Source organism: Phodopus roborovskii, unplaced genomic scaffold, assembly GCF_943737965.1.
Source record: "Phodopus roborovskii unplaced genomic scaffold, PHOROB, whole genome shotgun sequence".
NCBI classification, from domain to species: Eukaryota; Metazoa; Chordata; class Mammalia; order Rodentia; family Cricetidae; genus Phodopus; species Phodopus roborovskii.
In genome coordinates this window covers 10,565,352-10,581,658 of record NW_026126482.1, presented here as the reverse complement: position 1 = coordinate 10,581,658, position 16,307 = coordinate 10,565,352, and the positions used below count along the sequence as shown (strand labels likewise).

Genomic DNA, 16,307 nt, shown 5'->3' with positions numbered 1-16,307 from the left:
GCTTATCAAGCAAGCACAGAGCCCGAGTTCAGTGCCCTGCATTCATACTTTAAAAAGCTGGATGTGCTGGCACTGTGCAATTCCAGTGCTGGGGATGTGTGGAGAGACCAGCTTAGGGAACTTGCCTGTGGACTCCGAACGTGTCCAGGGGCCTGCTGAGATGGGTCAGCCTCTGCCAGGTGTGTTTTGGGGTTCTCTGCTCTGAAGCTGCCTCACACGGATCTGATTTTGAAGGCTCGGGACCTGCTTTTGTGCGTTTTATTTCTGAATGGTGGTGGGCATTGTGCAGGCCGGTGCGGCTGGGCTTCTCTCTGAAGTAGAGGCCTCTGTATTCTGAGAAGTCTCCCATGCTGGCTGCCAGTGAAGAACAGTTCTCCTCAGAGAGGTATGCCCCCCCCCAGAAGCTAGGTGTCTGTGCAGTGTGACAGCCAGACAGGATACAGGAAAGCTGGGGGACAGACTCCCACAGGATAGCTAGTGTCCCAGAGGACAAGCCTCTATCTGCCAGTGAAGCCAAAGCAGCTGCCCTGAGCAGTTCAGGCCCAGTATTCCCTGCTCAGGCCCCAGCCCTGTGCCCCTGTGTTTTCTGTACGGTGAGATCCCACACAGAAGCCATGTGAACGCTCATAGCTCCAGGAAGAGCGGTTTCAGGCAGTTAGCGGCAGAGCCGGGTGCTGTGGGTTGGCCCTATGGGGTGGCCCTGGGGCACCTCCCTTTCCTTCATTATTTCTCTCTCACTAAGCAGCCTGACTAGCCTCCCTCTAGGCTGGGTTCATTCCTCTTTTTCATGAAAATTAACTTAACCCCCAGAGGAAGTTTTTCTTTTTTAATGAAGTTCTGGCTTTTGATTTACTCAACTTAAAGCTGCAAGGAAATTTCCCAGGTACACTCGAGTGGGGTTGTTTTGCATTGGGGTGTCTACATGGTTTCAAGTGTCACAAGCGGGTATTTGCATCTTCCTGATTTTGTTTCCCCGTGTAGCCTGGAGTGGGCAGAAGTTACCCTTAGCCACAGTCCATTTTACACCAAGGGCACTTGTGGCCAAGTGATGGGGACACCAGCAATGTCACATAGGTGAGAACTGCTGGAAGTGGCCTACAGGCAGCAGGATGGGGGGGCATCTGCAAGCAGAGGGAGCCTTGCCTGCAGAAGCCATGCTCCGGTGGTCTGCTGCTGGGGTGAAGCCTTGCCCCCACTGCTCAGAGCCCCTTTGATAACAAGGAAGGAGGCTAATTATGAAAAGGGTCCAACTAGGAATTGTGAGAAATAACAGATTTAACAAGTGAGAGTTGTCCATAGGTGAACATAGTCTTAACATGAAGGTAACTGGTTTTCTCAAAACCGCCAAGGCTACATTCTGTGTCTTCATGGAAGTGTGGAGAGAAGGGAGGGAATTACCTAGAACCAATGAACGCTGTTCATGGATTCCTTATAAAAGATTCACTGTTCCCTGATCTTGATTAGTAGTCCGGTCAGCAGAGGATTTGCCTTGCAAGTACAAGGACCTGACTTTGATCCCACACACACCTACAAAACCACCATGCAGGTGTGGTAGCTCACACTTCTCAGCAATGGGGCCGTAGGAACAGGTGGGTGCCTGAGGCTGACTGGCCAGTCTAGCCTGTTCAGAAAGCTCCAAACCAGTGAGAGAGCCTGCCTCATAAAATAAGATGGATGGTGTCTGAGGAACAACAGCTAAGGTCGACCTCTGTTGAGTGTGTATGCACACACGCGTGCACGGGCACACACACACATGCGCGCGCGCATACATGCCAGGCTACTCACTAAAATGTATTTGCAACCCCAGGCAATCATGGCACCTTTGCCGCTGTTTGTGGCTGTAAACTAAGTGACCTCATTCTGTCTCTGTGATAAAACACTCCTACCAAGAGCAGCTTGCAGGGGGGACAGGGCTTGTTTGGTTTACACTTCCAGGTCTCAGTTTGTCACTGACAGGAGTCGGGCTGAGAACTTGTGCAGGAACTTGAAACAGAAACCGTGTAAGAGTGCTGTTTGTTGGTTCACTCTCAGGCTCACGAGCAGCTGGCTCTCTCATACATAGGGATTGTGCTGCCTGTGGTGGGCTGGGCCTTCCCATATAAATCATCAATTAAGACTGTCTCTGGCAGACATGAATGCAGGCAGGCCAGTCTGACCCAGGCGACCCCTCACCCCAGGCTCCTCCTTTCAGTGACTCCAGGCTGTCACCCTGACAATCACAGGACAGTGGCCCCCTTCTTGCCTCACAGCATAAACAGTCTCCATTTCCTTGACCAGTTTGGGGCTACTTTTTAATAGCAGGTTTTTTGGGGGGGTCACTCTTTGAGACTAAAGTGCTGCCTTGTGCTATGCACTTCGTTTAGTAAATCTCCGTGTTTGGTAAGCTTCTCACAGGCATGGGAATGCTGCCTAGAGTTCAGTGCATTGACAGTGCATGGGAGTCGTTTCTTTGATCGGACACACACGTGCAAGGCTGTGCCTTCTCTGCCTGATAGAAACACGACCAGCAGATCTCTAGGATTTAACCTCATAAGTTCCCTGAGAAAGCGTTTGAAAATTTGTGAGTACCGTCCATGCTCATGGCACCTCTGTGGAAGTTATCAACCGTACATCATAGTAAGTAACTATATTTAGTTTCAGGCATTAGAGGAAGAAAAGGGTCCAGGGCAGGAATATGGATGGGATGGGGAGAAGAAAAGGCTGTGGAGACACGTGAGCCTTGACGCTTGTGATGGTAATCTGACAAGAAAACTGGTGTTGTCGCTGATCCCAAACGCCGTAAACAGCAAGTCCTGGGCTCAGATGGCGATGTCCTGCCAGAACCCAGGCACAGTGCCCCGGCCTCTGGCCTGTGTGTACCGATAGCAAAGGGGCAAGAGAAGATGGGAGGGAACTGGTAGCATCCTGGAACACGCCCCACGCATGTGCGTCCCAGCATCTTTGTGTGAGTTCTCCTCTCTGGAATTGTGGGCACTGGGAAGCCTTCTCCCGACTGCCAGAGCCCAGACCTAAGTGCTCACTCACTCTCCACTGGTTTGGTAAGAGTCCGTTCAGATCGCTGGCAGGTGCTGGCTGCTCCTGCAGTCTTGTTATTTAGTCCATGCTTTCCAGAATCGAAGGATCTGCCTGTGACTGCCCTGAGAACTGTGACTGTTTAATTAGCTCAAGGGCAGACACGGCTATGTCTCCGTGGAGTCACTGACTGACAGGGTAGCATTGCAGCGATGCCTATGAAAGGACAAAGGTCACACACTCCACCTTAGTCCTGGGACTGGGGAATTGGTATGTGATCGCCTAAGGGGAAAGGAAGTTCCGAAGGCAGGCAGTAAAGTGCTTGTCCTGTGAGCCTGAGCGCACGAGTTCACAGTCACAGCACCCATGTAAAAAAAGGCAGGGGTGGCAAATGTTGCAATCCCAGGGCTACAGAAGCAGCATAGATAGGGAGACCCCTGGAGCTCCCCAGCCAGCCACTCTAGCCAATTCAGGGAGCTCTAGGTTTAATGAGAGCCCTGTCTCAAAAAGTAATGTGGAGAGGAAGATACCGGATGTCATCTCCAGGCCTTCATATGTACGGACCTTCTGTTGTCTCTCTCTCTCTCTCTCTCTCTCTCTCTCTCTCTCTCTCTCTCTCTCTCTCTCTGCCTCTCTCTGCCTCTCTCTTTCTCTGACTCTCTCTGCCTCTCTCTTTCTCTGCCTCTCATCTCTGTCTTGCTCTCTCTGTCTTTGTCTCTCTCTGTGTGTCTGTCTGTGTGTGTGTGTGTGTGTGTGTGTGTGTGTGTGTGTGTGTGTGTGTGTGTCTGGTTCATAAGATGTAAACGGCTTCAGGCCCCTTCCTGCCCTCACTAAGCACTCCATCTTCCTTACATCAGTGTGTCTGTCCCTGTTGGGTGAGCATGTGCCTTCCTGCCATACATGTGCTTCTATTCCTCCTCTTTTCTGTGAGACCTAGTCCTCCTTTCTGCTCAGAGCTTGCCATCACAAGGTACCAGTTGTCTTGATATCATTCATAACCAAAGCACTACAGTCACTCTGAGACTGGGTCCTCTGCGTCCATAGGAGAACTGCTGAGGTACATTGGTGTCGAGGCCATGCAGAACCAGGTGGAATGCCAGCAGGGCTTGCTTTCAGCTGCAATTCTGCACCCCATCCTCACTGCCTTCTAGGTTTAGAGGGCATCATACACAAGTGTCCTTCTAGGCCTCCTGTCCTCTGCTGCTGTATGGCACTATCCTTGGAGCCAGATAGCTGGCATCCTCCTCAGATTGTGTTCCAGCTTGCAGGAGTCCATTAGGAGCCAGTCTGGGGACCAGGACCCAACCTCAGAGAAGGAGGCTGTGAGGGGGGTCACCAGACTATACTATAGATATTCCTCCCAGTTATTTGTATGAATCTGTGCCCTATTGCACGAGGCTGGGGGTCTCAGAGAGGGGCTGGAAGGTGTAGGTTGTGTATCCTGGCTACACGGTCGTGGGGAAGTGGTCATCCATGCTGGGGACTGATCTTCCAGTGCAGTTGCTTTAGGGTCATCCGTGCTCCTGCCTATAAAACCCTCACCTGTGTTCCGTAACTCATCAGTCCCCTAGGGTGAATTTGGGTGGACTCACAATTCTTTGGGGCCTTATGAGGAAGGGGAAAATGTCTTTTATGTCTCCCCTGGGGAGGAATTTCCACAATGTCTGCTCATTGTTGAAAATGATCATTAAATAGATAAGAGAATGTATAGTTATTTAATATATCGGTGAAACCAAAAGCACAAAGATAGATCACATCAGATTTGTGGTCAGGATACAGCAACTAAGCTAGCGGTTTCCAGTCAAGAACACCTTTATCCCAGGAAAGACCTGGCGATGCCTGGAGGTGGCTTTTGGTTTGCACCACTGGGGAATGACCTTCTATAGACATGTAGTGAGTGGAAGGTAGGGATGCTACTAAATAGTCTCTAGTGGAAGAGAAGTCCCTACCACCATAAGCACACATACCAAAGACAGGTCCAGCCCCTCCATCAAGACTGCCCAGGCTGAGCAGCCTGAGATGTCACTGTAAAAGGCTCTAGAGAAACCAATGGGTATTACAGGGTGGTAATGCAGCTGTCCTCGTATGTAAATAGATGGTGGGAAGCGTGTCATAACCACATGTGGAAGAGAAACTTGTCATTCTCCGGAAGCCCAGGGCAGATGCTGGACAGCTGGGGCCATCCACAGCTGTGTTCGTGGACCCCTGGCCCATACAAAGGAGATCAAAGCATCAGCATCAAAGTCAGTGCTGTTTTTTTTTTTTTTTTTTTAAGGAGCTTGTATGACATGAAATCATGTGGGGAAATTAGAAAGGCAGGAGCACTTTGGCAATACTGACAAGTAGGAAGAGTGTATTGACAGGAAGTCCCCTGGGGGCGGCCTTTGAGAAATTTGAGAGCAGCAGATCAGAATGGTGTCCTAGAAAAAACAGAAAGACCAGGGCTGAGGAGAAGAGTCAGGGAATCTGGTGAGACAGCATTTCCTGCTCGAAGCATGGAGCATGTGACAGAAGGTTCCTTCCCCACAAGAAACATGAGTGAGCTCCATCAACATAGCCACAGGGCTGGGCATCTGGACAGCTGGTCCCCAGGGTCCTCTGAACTCACTAATTGGACTTTAAGCATTTTCATTAGGAAAACAGCATACACGCATAGTAAAAATGTCTATAATGAAAGAGGGGCAGGTGTCCATTAAGCACATGTGGACATCTGGTAAACCCTGAGCAAGCCAGTGAAACGCCCAGACCTTTGAAGCTTACATTTCAGCATAAGGGAAGGGTGGAAGCGGGTATAAGGGAAATTGACATTTGCCTGAATTTCAATGAGAATGTATTGGGGAAGCAATGACAGACAAAGACAGACACATAAAGTCAGATCATTAGGACATCTGAGCAGACGGCAGGAACTTAGACCACAGGCCTGGGAAGAAGGAAAGTCACCAGGGAAAACGCTCTAACCCAGACACAATAGGCCCGGCATGTGAGACCTGGAAGCATAGTGTAGAACACATCTGAAGGGCTGGAGTCAGGCCAAGGATGGCCTTGTAGGCTGGCGAAGGGTTGGGATGTGCTGTGGGTAGGTGTGGGCATCTTGACTTCACTGCACTGGCCGTGAAGGAAACGGACAAAGAATGAGGCCCAAAGAGGAGGAGGTGGTGGTCACCACAGGCAGTGCTGGGAATGGCTGAGGAGCGCAGGTGGCTTGAGAATCTATTTGTGAATCTGTTGCTGGACAAACCCTAGAAACTGGCTCAGTGAACCTCCCTTCAGATCCTTCAGGCCTTGGCCACATCAGTGAAGGCTGCCCCTGTGTGTGCCCATGCTTGGAGAGACAAGGCTTTTATGACTCTGGGGCTGAGCTATGGAGGAAGGGAGAGAAGGAAGGTTCCAGGAGGTCTTCAACATTGTCTTGACTGGCTGTTGCAGTTGCTGTCACGTAGGGCCCTGCATGGACCCCCGAGGCACCTGGAGCAAGCCTGAAGCCTGGAACATCTTGCCCCAGAGTTGTTATTGGTACTTTTCCTGTTTTGGTAACACACATCGGCTGGGGAGGAGCTAATCCTGAAAACCCTGTGGTTTCCCACTGTGCTGTGAGTCAGTATATAAGCCCACTCCTTCCCCTCAATAGACCACATCCCGCATTCAGGCATGACTGTTGAACGAATGACTTGCTGTCTTGTTTCTTAATTCAGTCTCTAGGCCTTCACCTGATTAGTGGAGCAGATGGTAGTGCAGGTGCTACACTGTCATTTCCATTAGAGTTGGGAGAAATGTGGTCCCTCAAAATGCGGGGTCAGGATGAGGAGTGGAGCTGGGAAGGCCCAGCTGCTTCTTGGGCATCCAAGAGGAACTTGGGTGAGCCAGTGTGAACTCATTAGAAAGACTGGTGTCCGCTAGTCGGCAAATATTCATGTATTTTTATAACGCCCCACCAAACGTCGAGAACTAGCCCAGCATGGATGTGTAGCAATCCTATCCGTGCTTCGCACAGCAGGCCCTGCTGATGTGTTAAAGGGATGGCACCTTGTGATGATGGTCCATGGTGAAAATTGACGTGAAGAGGGGAGACAAACAGCCAAGGGGACCCCAAAGTATTACTTCACACCCAAAACCATCCCCTCAGTCTGAGTGGTAGCTCAGTCAGTAAAGTGATTGCCTGTAACGCACAGGGGCTTGAATTGAATGGCTAGAACCCATGCAAAACGGCTGAGCTTGGTGGCATACACGTGCGTGTAATCCCAGCACTGAGGAGGCAGAGACAGGAGGATCCCGGGGCTTGGTGGCCAGCCAGGCTAGCCTATCTGACAAGCTCCCGGTTCAGGGAGAGGCCTGGTACAAAAAGAATGAGCTGAAGAGTGATCAAAAAGCAATGCCTGACGTTGATCTCTGCCCTTCATATGTATGCTTATGCAAACATCCATGTGCACACACATTTCCTTACACACTAAAAGCCCCAGAGAGTGAGAGGTTTACTGTGTTCTGACAGGCTTCCCTTACACCTGGCTGCGGTAGAGCTCCTTATACAGGTGTGTGGAAACGAAAGTGCTGGCTAACTCTGGGCACTGCTGGAGTAAGGAGGAGCAGCGGGGAGGCTTGTCATGGGTCATCTTTACTCTTTCTCTAGTTTATGCTTCTACACAGTGGCCTCACACCCTTGTTAATATCAAACTAAGGAAATGTAGCGTTGAACTGAGAAAGAACACAAGCGTTCTCAGAACTGTTGGGGGTGTTGAAATGATCTTGAGCTGTAGACTCTCCCTGCAGTCAGGGGGGGAGGAGAGTCCAGACACTGTAAGCAACAGTGGCAGGTGCAGTGAGTTCAGTGGCACTCGGAGGAGTACACTCCTCAGGTAGTGTTGTCTCCTGAAGGGGTGGGAATGACGGAGATACCTAGGCTGTGGCCAAGACTGAGGGAAAAGTGCAATTTCTTTGTTTTCGGTTGGGGCTCTTAGGGAGTTTGGTTGGTTGGTAGTCTGTCTTAGTTGGAGAGTCTATTCCTGTGAAGAGACACCATTACCATGACAACTCCTATAAAGGAAAACATTTCATTGTAGCTGGCTTACAGTTCAGAGGTTTAGTCCAGTTATCATCGTAGTTGGATCATGGCAACTTGCAGGCAGACGTGGTGCTGGAGGAGCTGAGAATTCGACATCCAGATCAGCAGGCAATAGGAAGTGAACTGGCTTGAGCTTCTGTGACCTCAAAGCCCACCCACTATGGACACAGTTCCTCCAACAAAGCCACGCCTACTCCAACCATCAAGGCCACGCCTCCGGTTAGTGCCGCTCCCTATGGGCCTATGGGGCATTTTTATTCAAATCCTAGTCTCCTTTCTGCTGCCATGATATAATGTTTTGATGGGCTCTGAAGGTCAGCAACCAGTGTGTGTCACTGGGCAGCAGGAGTTGTAGTGCTGAGGACTAGGTGGCAGCGGGCAGGGGAGGGGGCAGCTTGGTGGAGAGAAGACAGGAGTGCAGGATAGATGTAGGTGGATGGACTGAGGAAAGATAGCCGGCACTGTGCGGGGCCTGAGATGAAGTCTTAGAAAACAAAGGGCGTTCAGAATAGTCAGACGTTAGGAGAAGCCCTGTGTTCTGTGGACTGCCGGAATACAACAGAATTCACCTCCTTGGGGCTGCCTCGGGGCGCAGTATCAGTACATTCTGTCACTCTGCCGGCATGGCCTGCTTGGGTTGTGCAGCCACAGAGAGGGTGACTCTTTCATGTAACTCTGGGTGGTGTGAGTCTGGTGTGTCCATATGTGCTCATGCAGTGGTGTGCGTGAGCACGTGTGTGTATGTGTGTGGGTGTGCACATGCTGTGGTAAATGCATGCCTTTTGGCTTACATTTTGAAGTCAAGATATTTTAAAAATATACGGTTGGTTTAATCTGGCAGCTTTCGTAATCGAATGTTTTTCAGCAGGCTAATTATTTGCTCATTAACAGTCAAAAAAAAAATCTAAAGCTGGGTGGTGATGGAGTACACCTTTAATCCCAGTACTCAGGAGGCAGAAGCAGGTGGATATCTGTGAGTTTGAGCCCATCCTATTATAGAGACAAAGTTCCAGGACAGGCTCTAAAGCTACACAGAGAAATCCTGTCTTGAAAAACCAAAAAGACAACACAATAAAATACATAATTGAGACTGTGTATTTTCCATCATTATGTGGTTTATATTTTTTATTACTCTATTCCTTTTTAAGGACATTCTCTACCCTTTCTTTTTCCTTTCCAAAGCCTATGTATATTTTCAAGCAAACTATAATCCATTTAGAGATTTTTTGTTTTTATTTTTGTCTGAACCTTGCTGACCACATGAGTCTTTGAACTGCTAAATGCTGTGTCTAGGACCAAAGCAGTGGCTTTGGCAGCTGGCTCTGCCCCACTCTGTGGTCCTGAGAGCCTGGCCTCATGGTGATGGTACTAGCAGAAGCCACATTTATCACCCCAACTCTGGGAAGTGTCTGAGTCCATGCTGCCACCGAGTAGTGCACCACTCACTGCTCATAAATCCCATTTAAGTGTTTGGTAGCAGGAGCTCTGCAGAGAGCCACAGTGAGTTTGCTGTTAACCCTGAGTTGGGAAGCCATCTCTTAAAGGAGCCACACCTCTGTTCCCACCAGCAAACAGAGCCTGCCCAGGAAAATGCTGCAACCGAGAAGCTTTGCTTGACTGTTCTTTTGTGTGTTTAGAATCTTTTTTGTTTGTTTGTTTTTGTTTTTTAAGCTTTCTCCAGTTTTATGTGGCACTTCTTGCCAAACATTTGGGCGTCCATATGTAAATGGACATTTCTCTCTCACCTGCCTGTTCCCAAGTACCTGGTGGCTGCTTCCCAAATAATTGACTCAGAGGCTTAATTACTTATAAATGCTCAGCCAATCGAAATGCCTGACTCCAAACACCTATGCTAATGAGGCCATGACTACAGCTCTCTGAAGTGTGACTGTCCTGTTTGACTCTATGGGCTTGGGGTAGCTCAGCATCATTTTTATTTTTAGTGTGATCTGTGCCTCCTGAGGCCATCTAGGGCTTTGAGTCCCAAGTATCACTTGTTCACACCCAGGGAGTGTCCTTGAGCACTGTGTCAAAAGACTACTACCGTGCAGGTCTCTTTTTCTATGTCTTAGTTTGGGTTTTTATTGCTGCGGAGAGACACCATGACCAGGGCAACTCTTAAAAAGAAAACATTTAATTGTGTGGCTCGCTTAGAATTTCAGTGGTCCATCACCACATCAAGCATCACATCAGCATGCAGGCAGACATGGGGCTGGAGCTGAGACCGCTGCACCTTGCAGGCAACAGGAAGCCTACTGACTGTCACACTGAGGGGAGCTTGAGAAAAGAGAAAAGTCTGCCCCTTCCTCCAACAAGACCACACCCACTCCAACCGGGCCACACCTCCTAACAGTGCCGCTCCCTTTGGGGGCCATTTTCTTTCCAACCACCACAGTGTTTTTTCTTAGAACTCCTTTTTTTTTTTTTTTTTTTTTTTTTTTCACTAGAAAAAAATAATAGTGAGTTGGGTCACCTTTGTCAAAGGTCATGGAGTTGGTTAACTAACCACAGGGAAACTGAAAATTAGGTAACAGAAAGGACCACACACCAACTAGGGCAGTGTGCCCATGCTAAACTAGAAAGGCTTATGTCACTGTGGAGTAGGCCCTGGTGGGCTTAGCCAGTGCCCCTTGCTGGTTGGGTTCCTCACTGTGGCTCACTCATCATTATCGTCCCCAGGTACTTTCCTGCATACCTCCTGGAATCCTGAAGGGGTGCAGACATGGCAGGCAATGCGGCAGACAACGCCAACCACCTGCCCTACTTTTTTGGCAACATAACCAGGGAAGAGGCTGAAGACTACCTGGTCCAGGGCGGCATGGCGGATGGGCTCTACCTGCTGCGCCAGAGTCGCAATTATCTGGGTGGTTTCGCGTTGTCAGTGGCACACAACCGGAAGGCGCACCACTACACCATCGAGAGGGAACTTAACGGCACCTATGCCATCTCCGGTGGCAGGACCCATGCCAGCCCGGCAGACCTCTGCCATTACCACTCCCAGGAACCTGATGGCCTCATCTGCCTCCTCAAGAAGCCCTTCAACCGGCCCCCCGGGGTGCAACCCAAGACCGGACCCTTTGAGGACCTGAAGGAGAACCTCATCAGGGAATATGTGAAACAGACCTGGAATCTTCAGGTGAGTCTGGTGGGCACTGCTCCCTGACCATGGATCCCCGTTCCAGAATCACCCAAAATCCTTTGCATCCTTTACAGGAAGACGGAAGTAGCAGTGGTTGAGGGCATTTTCCAGCTGCTGCCATGTTCCAGATGCCTGCGTGGCCACGCCCCTCACTGTCTTTGTTTCCCACCCCATCTGCCAGTCTTCATATTCCCCTCAGCCCTCCATCCTCCTCCTTTCTGTGTGTGCAAGAACGCTGTGTTTTCGTTTTTACTCCTTTGGGTTTGTTGTTGTTGTTTGCTTTTATACATATCAGTAATCAGACTCTGGCTATTCATTACCAAGATCTGTTTTTCTCTCTCTGGGAAAGATAAGCAAATCAGTCCTCTCAGCTACTAATGCTACTGTTTAATCCCAGCACTGGCGAGGCAGGTGGATCTCTGTGAGTTCGAGGCCAACCTGGTCTATAGAGCTAGTTCCAGGACAGGCTCCAGAGCAATACAGAGAAACCCTGTCTTGGGAGAGGGCACAAAACAAAAAACTATTAATGGGACTGTTTTTATTTCCACCTTTTCCCCACGTGGTCCAGGCTGCTCACCTATAATTCCTCTGATGGCATTTCCTGCAGGGGTGGGGGTGGGGAGTGAGGACAAAGCTGAATCCTCGCTGACAGAAAGCCACAGATGCCTCCTTCTCACACATCTTTAAAATTTTTTCTTTGGTTACGTGTGTGTGTGTGTGTGTGTGTGTGTGTGTGTGTGTGTGTGCGCACAGGGGAGGAGGATACAAGCTGCTACAAAATGTATATGGAGGTCAGAAAACTTGTAGGGGTCAGCCTCTCTTCCACCATGTGGGTCCCAGGAACCAAACTCAGATGGTCAGGCCAAGCAATAAGTGCTTAGCCCGCTGAGCTACCTCACTACCCCGAGCTCAAACACATCTCAAGCCTTCTTGCCTGTGATGAAATGACTCTAGGTTTTCACACAGAACCTAGTTTGAGTATACAGCTGTCTTTGCAGAATCCAGTCTCTGACTCCAGGGGCATATGACTTACATATGCAAATTCTTGTCTGGCTTTTCAAGGGTCCCTCTCTTCGTTCCAAAACATATCCCTTTCATTTATACACATGAAGACATGCAAGTAATATGCAAAGATCTTATTGGTCCCCTTATTTTGGGGAATGAATAAGGGAAGGATGAGTGAGTGACAGGGAGAGTAGAGTCTGGTCCTGTTTTGCTGCACAGAACCTGGGACACAGATCTAACTCCTCTGTACCTGGCCAGCTCACTTTCTCTCCATCCACTGCAGGGCCAAGCTCTGGAGCAAGCCATCATCAGTCAAAAGCCCCAGCTGGAGAAGCTGATCGCCACCACTGCCCACGAGAAGATGCCCTGGTTCCATGGCAACATCTCCAGAGATGAATCCGAGCAGACAGTCCTCATAGGATCAAAGACCAATGGGAAATTCCTGTGAGTATCCTGCCATCTCCCTACCTCCTAACTCCAGGGCCACTCACCTACGGGTAGCAGCTTCTCCAAGGGCAGAACCCAGGTGGTCCCAGAAAGGTGTCATACATTTGCCAATGAGTGTTGGTGTCACTTGTAACCCAGCATGTGTTTTATCTAGTCTGAGCATAAAGTGACATTGTGTTTAACCACACGAGGGTTGTTTGTTGTCTAACATGTTAGGCCCAGAAGTGCTTTGGATTGGGGGTATTTTCTGGTACAGGAATATTTGCACATATATAAAGAAATGTCATGAGATTTTGTCCAAGCCTGCACTAGAAATTCATTGAACACTTAATGTTCATGATATCTAGGCAATTTCTTGTGTGTGTGGGTTATCCTGCTCATGTATGTAAATGTGTGTGAAGCATGCATGTGGAGGTCAGAGGTGGACATTGGTGCCTTATTAGTTGCTTTCCACCTTATTTATCTTAATATCTCATTCGTATTTATTATTGTGTCTGTGCATGTTGGTGGGGGAAGTTTCATGTGCCATGGAGTGTGCATGGATGCCAAAGGACAACATCCATGGACCAGTTCTTTCTTTACACTTTTACATGGGTTCTAAGTACCAAACTCAGGTCATCAGGCTTGGGCACAGCACCGCCACCTTTACCCAGTGAATCATCTTGTTGGCCCTTCCTTCCCAAAACTAGTTTTGAGAACTAGTCTCTCGCTGAACCTGGAGCTTGCTGCTTTGTCTGTAGTGACTGGCCTGCAGCCCCCTGGACTCACCTTGCATGTGCCTCTCTAGTGCCGAGATTACAGGCACTCACTGCAACACCCAGATCTTTACATGGGTTCTTGGGATCAGTTGGGGACATCATGTGTGCTATAAACACTTTACCAACTGAGCCATCATTCCAGGTTCCTAGCTAGCATCATGCTAATTTTCCCCACATTTTTAGTGCTTTCAGAGTAGGGAGTTCTGCTTCACATGACAGATAGGGTGCACATAGTGTGGTGACAGGACAAAATAAGACAGCACAGTGTGTTCGCTTAGATCTGCCTCCAGATCGTGGACTTCTGTTTGTGCTTGGAACTGTGGGCTGCTGCAGAGATTCAGGAGCAAAGTTCTGGGAACAGCGTACACCAAACCTGGGTGTAGACGTCTGAGCAAAAATGTGTCTGTTAGCCTAGCCAGCTTAGCTACATGAAGGCTTGGATTCTGGGTTCCTGGCCTGGGCATCTACAGTGGGTCTGTGTGAGCCAAAATTCAGAAGGTCTTCGGGCAGCGGTGCAGCTAGGTAGGGTCTGTGGTCCAGAGAAACAAGGGGTGTCCTGGTGTGGCCAAGCTTCTTCTAAAGCTGTGCCTGCCAAGGAGGTGCTGGGGAAATGCCTGAACCTGTTGTCCCTTCGCAGAGGCCATCAGGGTTCTGAAGAGCCACCCATTCCTTCCAGTAAAACTTTCCCAGAGTCAATAATGTCACCTCATGGTCAGGCACTTTGATCAGTACCAGCTATCTTCCTAGAAATGCTTATGTTTTCTCTGCATTTGCATCTAGCTCAAGATTCGTCCTCTTACTTCTGATATTAAGTTAGTCATCAATCTCATTATCAGGGAAGGGCATTTAAGGTAGTCTTTCCACTGTTGTTCAGATTGTTAGTTGGGGTCATCCTTGTAGGTCTCTGGATATTTCTCTAGAGTCAGTTTTCTCTTCAGACCTATAATGACTCCTTCTATTATGGTATCTCTTTATTTATTGTTATTATTATTTTTTGCTCTCATCTATTTGTCTTCTGACTCAATCTTCTAAGTCCCACATGCTCTCCTCTCTTCCCCTTCTCTTTCTCCTAACTCCCTCTCCACTCACTGCCCCCCCCACTCCCAATATGTTCAGGAGATCTTGTTCCTTTCCCCTTCTGTGAGGGACCTTGTATGAATCTCTTAGGTTCCTCCTTGTTTCCTAGTTTCTCTGGCAGTGTGAATTATAGGCTGGTGATCCTTTGCTCTATGTCTAAAATCCATATATGAGTGAGTACATACCATGTTCCTCTTTTTGTGACTGGGACCTCACTCAGGATGGTTTCTTCAAGTTCTGTCCATTTGCCTGCGAATTTCAAGATTCCATTGGTCCCTCCCCCCCCCCCCCCGGCTGAGTAGTATCCCATTGTATAAATGTGCCACATTTTCTTTATCCATTCTTCAGTTGAGGGGCATCTAGGTTGCTTCCAGGTTCTTGCTATTACAAATAATGTTGCTATGAACATAGTTGAACAGATGTCTTTGGTTGCATGGATGTGGATCATTTGGGTATATACCTAAGAGTAGGATTGCCAGGTCCTGTGGTAAACTGATTCCCATTTTCCTGAGGAACTGCCATACTGATCTCCAAAATGGCTATACACTCCCACCAGCAGTGGAGGAGTGTTCCCCTTTCTCCACATCCTCTCCAGCATAAGCTGTCCTTGGTGTTTCTAATTTTAGCCATTCTGACAGGAGTAAGATGGTATCTCAGAGTTGTTCTGATTTGCATTTCTCTGATGGCTAAGGATGTTGAGCATTTTCTTAAGTGTCTTTCAGCCATTTTGGATTTCTCTACTAAGAATTCTCTATTCAGTTCTGTACCCTACTTTTTAACAGGGTTATTTGGTGTTTTTGTGACTAGTTTCTTGAGTCCTTTTTATTTTGGAGATCAGCCCTCTGTCAGATGTGGGGTTGGTGAAGCTCTATTCCCAGTCTGTGGGCTGCCGTTTGGTCTTGTTGACTGTGTCCTTTGCCTGACAGTAGCTTCTCAGTTTGAGGAGGTCCCATTTATTAATTGTTGATCTTAGTGTCTGTGCTACTGGTGTTATGTTCAGGAAGCAGTCTCCTGTACCAATTTGTTCAAAGAAGATACCAGAAAATGGAAAGAGCTCCCATGCTCTTGGATAGGTAGGATAAACAGTAAAAATGGCAATCTTGCCAAAAGCAATCTACAGATTCAATGCAATCCCCATCAAAATCCCAGAACAATTCTTCACTGACCTTGAAATGATAATACTCAATTTTATATGGAAAAGATCCATGATAGCAAAAACCAACCCTATACAATAAAGGAACTTCAGGAGGCATCACCATCTCCAACTTCAAGCTCTATCATAGAGCTATAGTACCGAAAACAGCTTGGTATTGTCACAAAAATAGGTAATGGATGAATGGAATCGAATCAAAAACCCTGACATTAACCCACACATGTACGAACACCTGATTTTTGACAAAACAGCTAAAAGTATACAGTGGAAGGAGGAAAGCATCTTTAACAAATGGTGCTGGCACAACTGGATGATAGTGTGTAGAAGACTACAGATAGACCCATGTCTATCGCCACGCACAAAACTTAAGACCAAATGGATCAAAGACCCGGCCACACTGAACCTCTTAGAAGAGAAAGTGGGAGGTACCCTTGAACGAATTGTTACTTCTGATATTAACAAATTATCTTAGGGACTGAAAAGATGGCTCAATGGCTAAGATCATTGGCTGCTCTTCTAATGAGAGCTTTCAAGTTCCAGCCTCCATTCTTTCTCAGGGTCCAGGCTAGGGGCTAGACAGCAGGCGGGGAGGGTTTCCCTAAAAGGAGTCCTAGGGTGAAAGGGAAATAAACTGCCTCACTCATGCATTCCTCTCATAAC

General features: G+C 48.4%; 1 protein-coding gene across 2 annotated transcripts in view; it reads left to right on the top strand.

Annotated features, from left to right (window-relative positions):
• Syk (spleen associated tyrosine kinase) overlaps positions 1-16,307 on the top strand; it is a 75,406-nt gene that overhangs the window by 16,885 nt on the left and 42,214 nt on the right. For both annotated transcript variants that reach the window (XM_051194279.1, XM_051194278.1), the window contains exons 2-3: positions 10,748-11,204; positions 12,496-12,656. In XM_051194279.1, coding sequence (XP_051050236.1) covers positions 10,791-11,204; positions 12,496-12,656 — 575 coding nt within the window. In that variant the 5' untranslated portion in view covers positions 10,748-10,790. The remainder of the gene's footprint in view (positions 1-10,747; positions 11,205-12,495; positions 12,657-16,307) is intronic.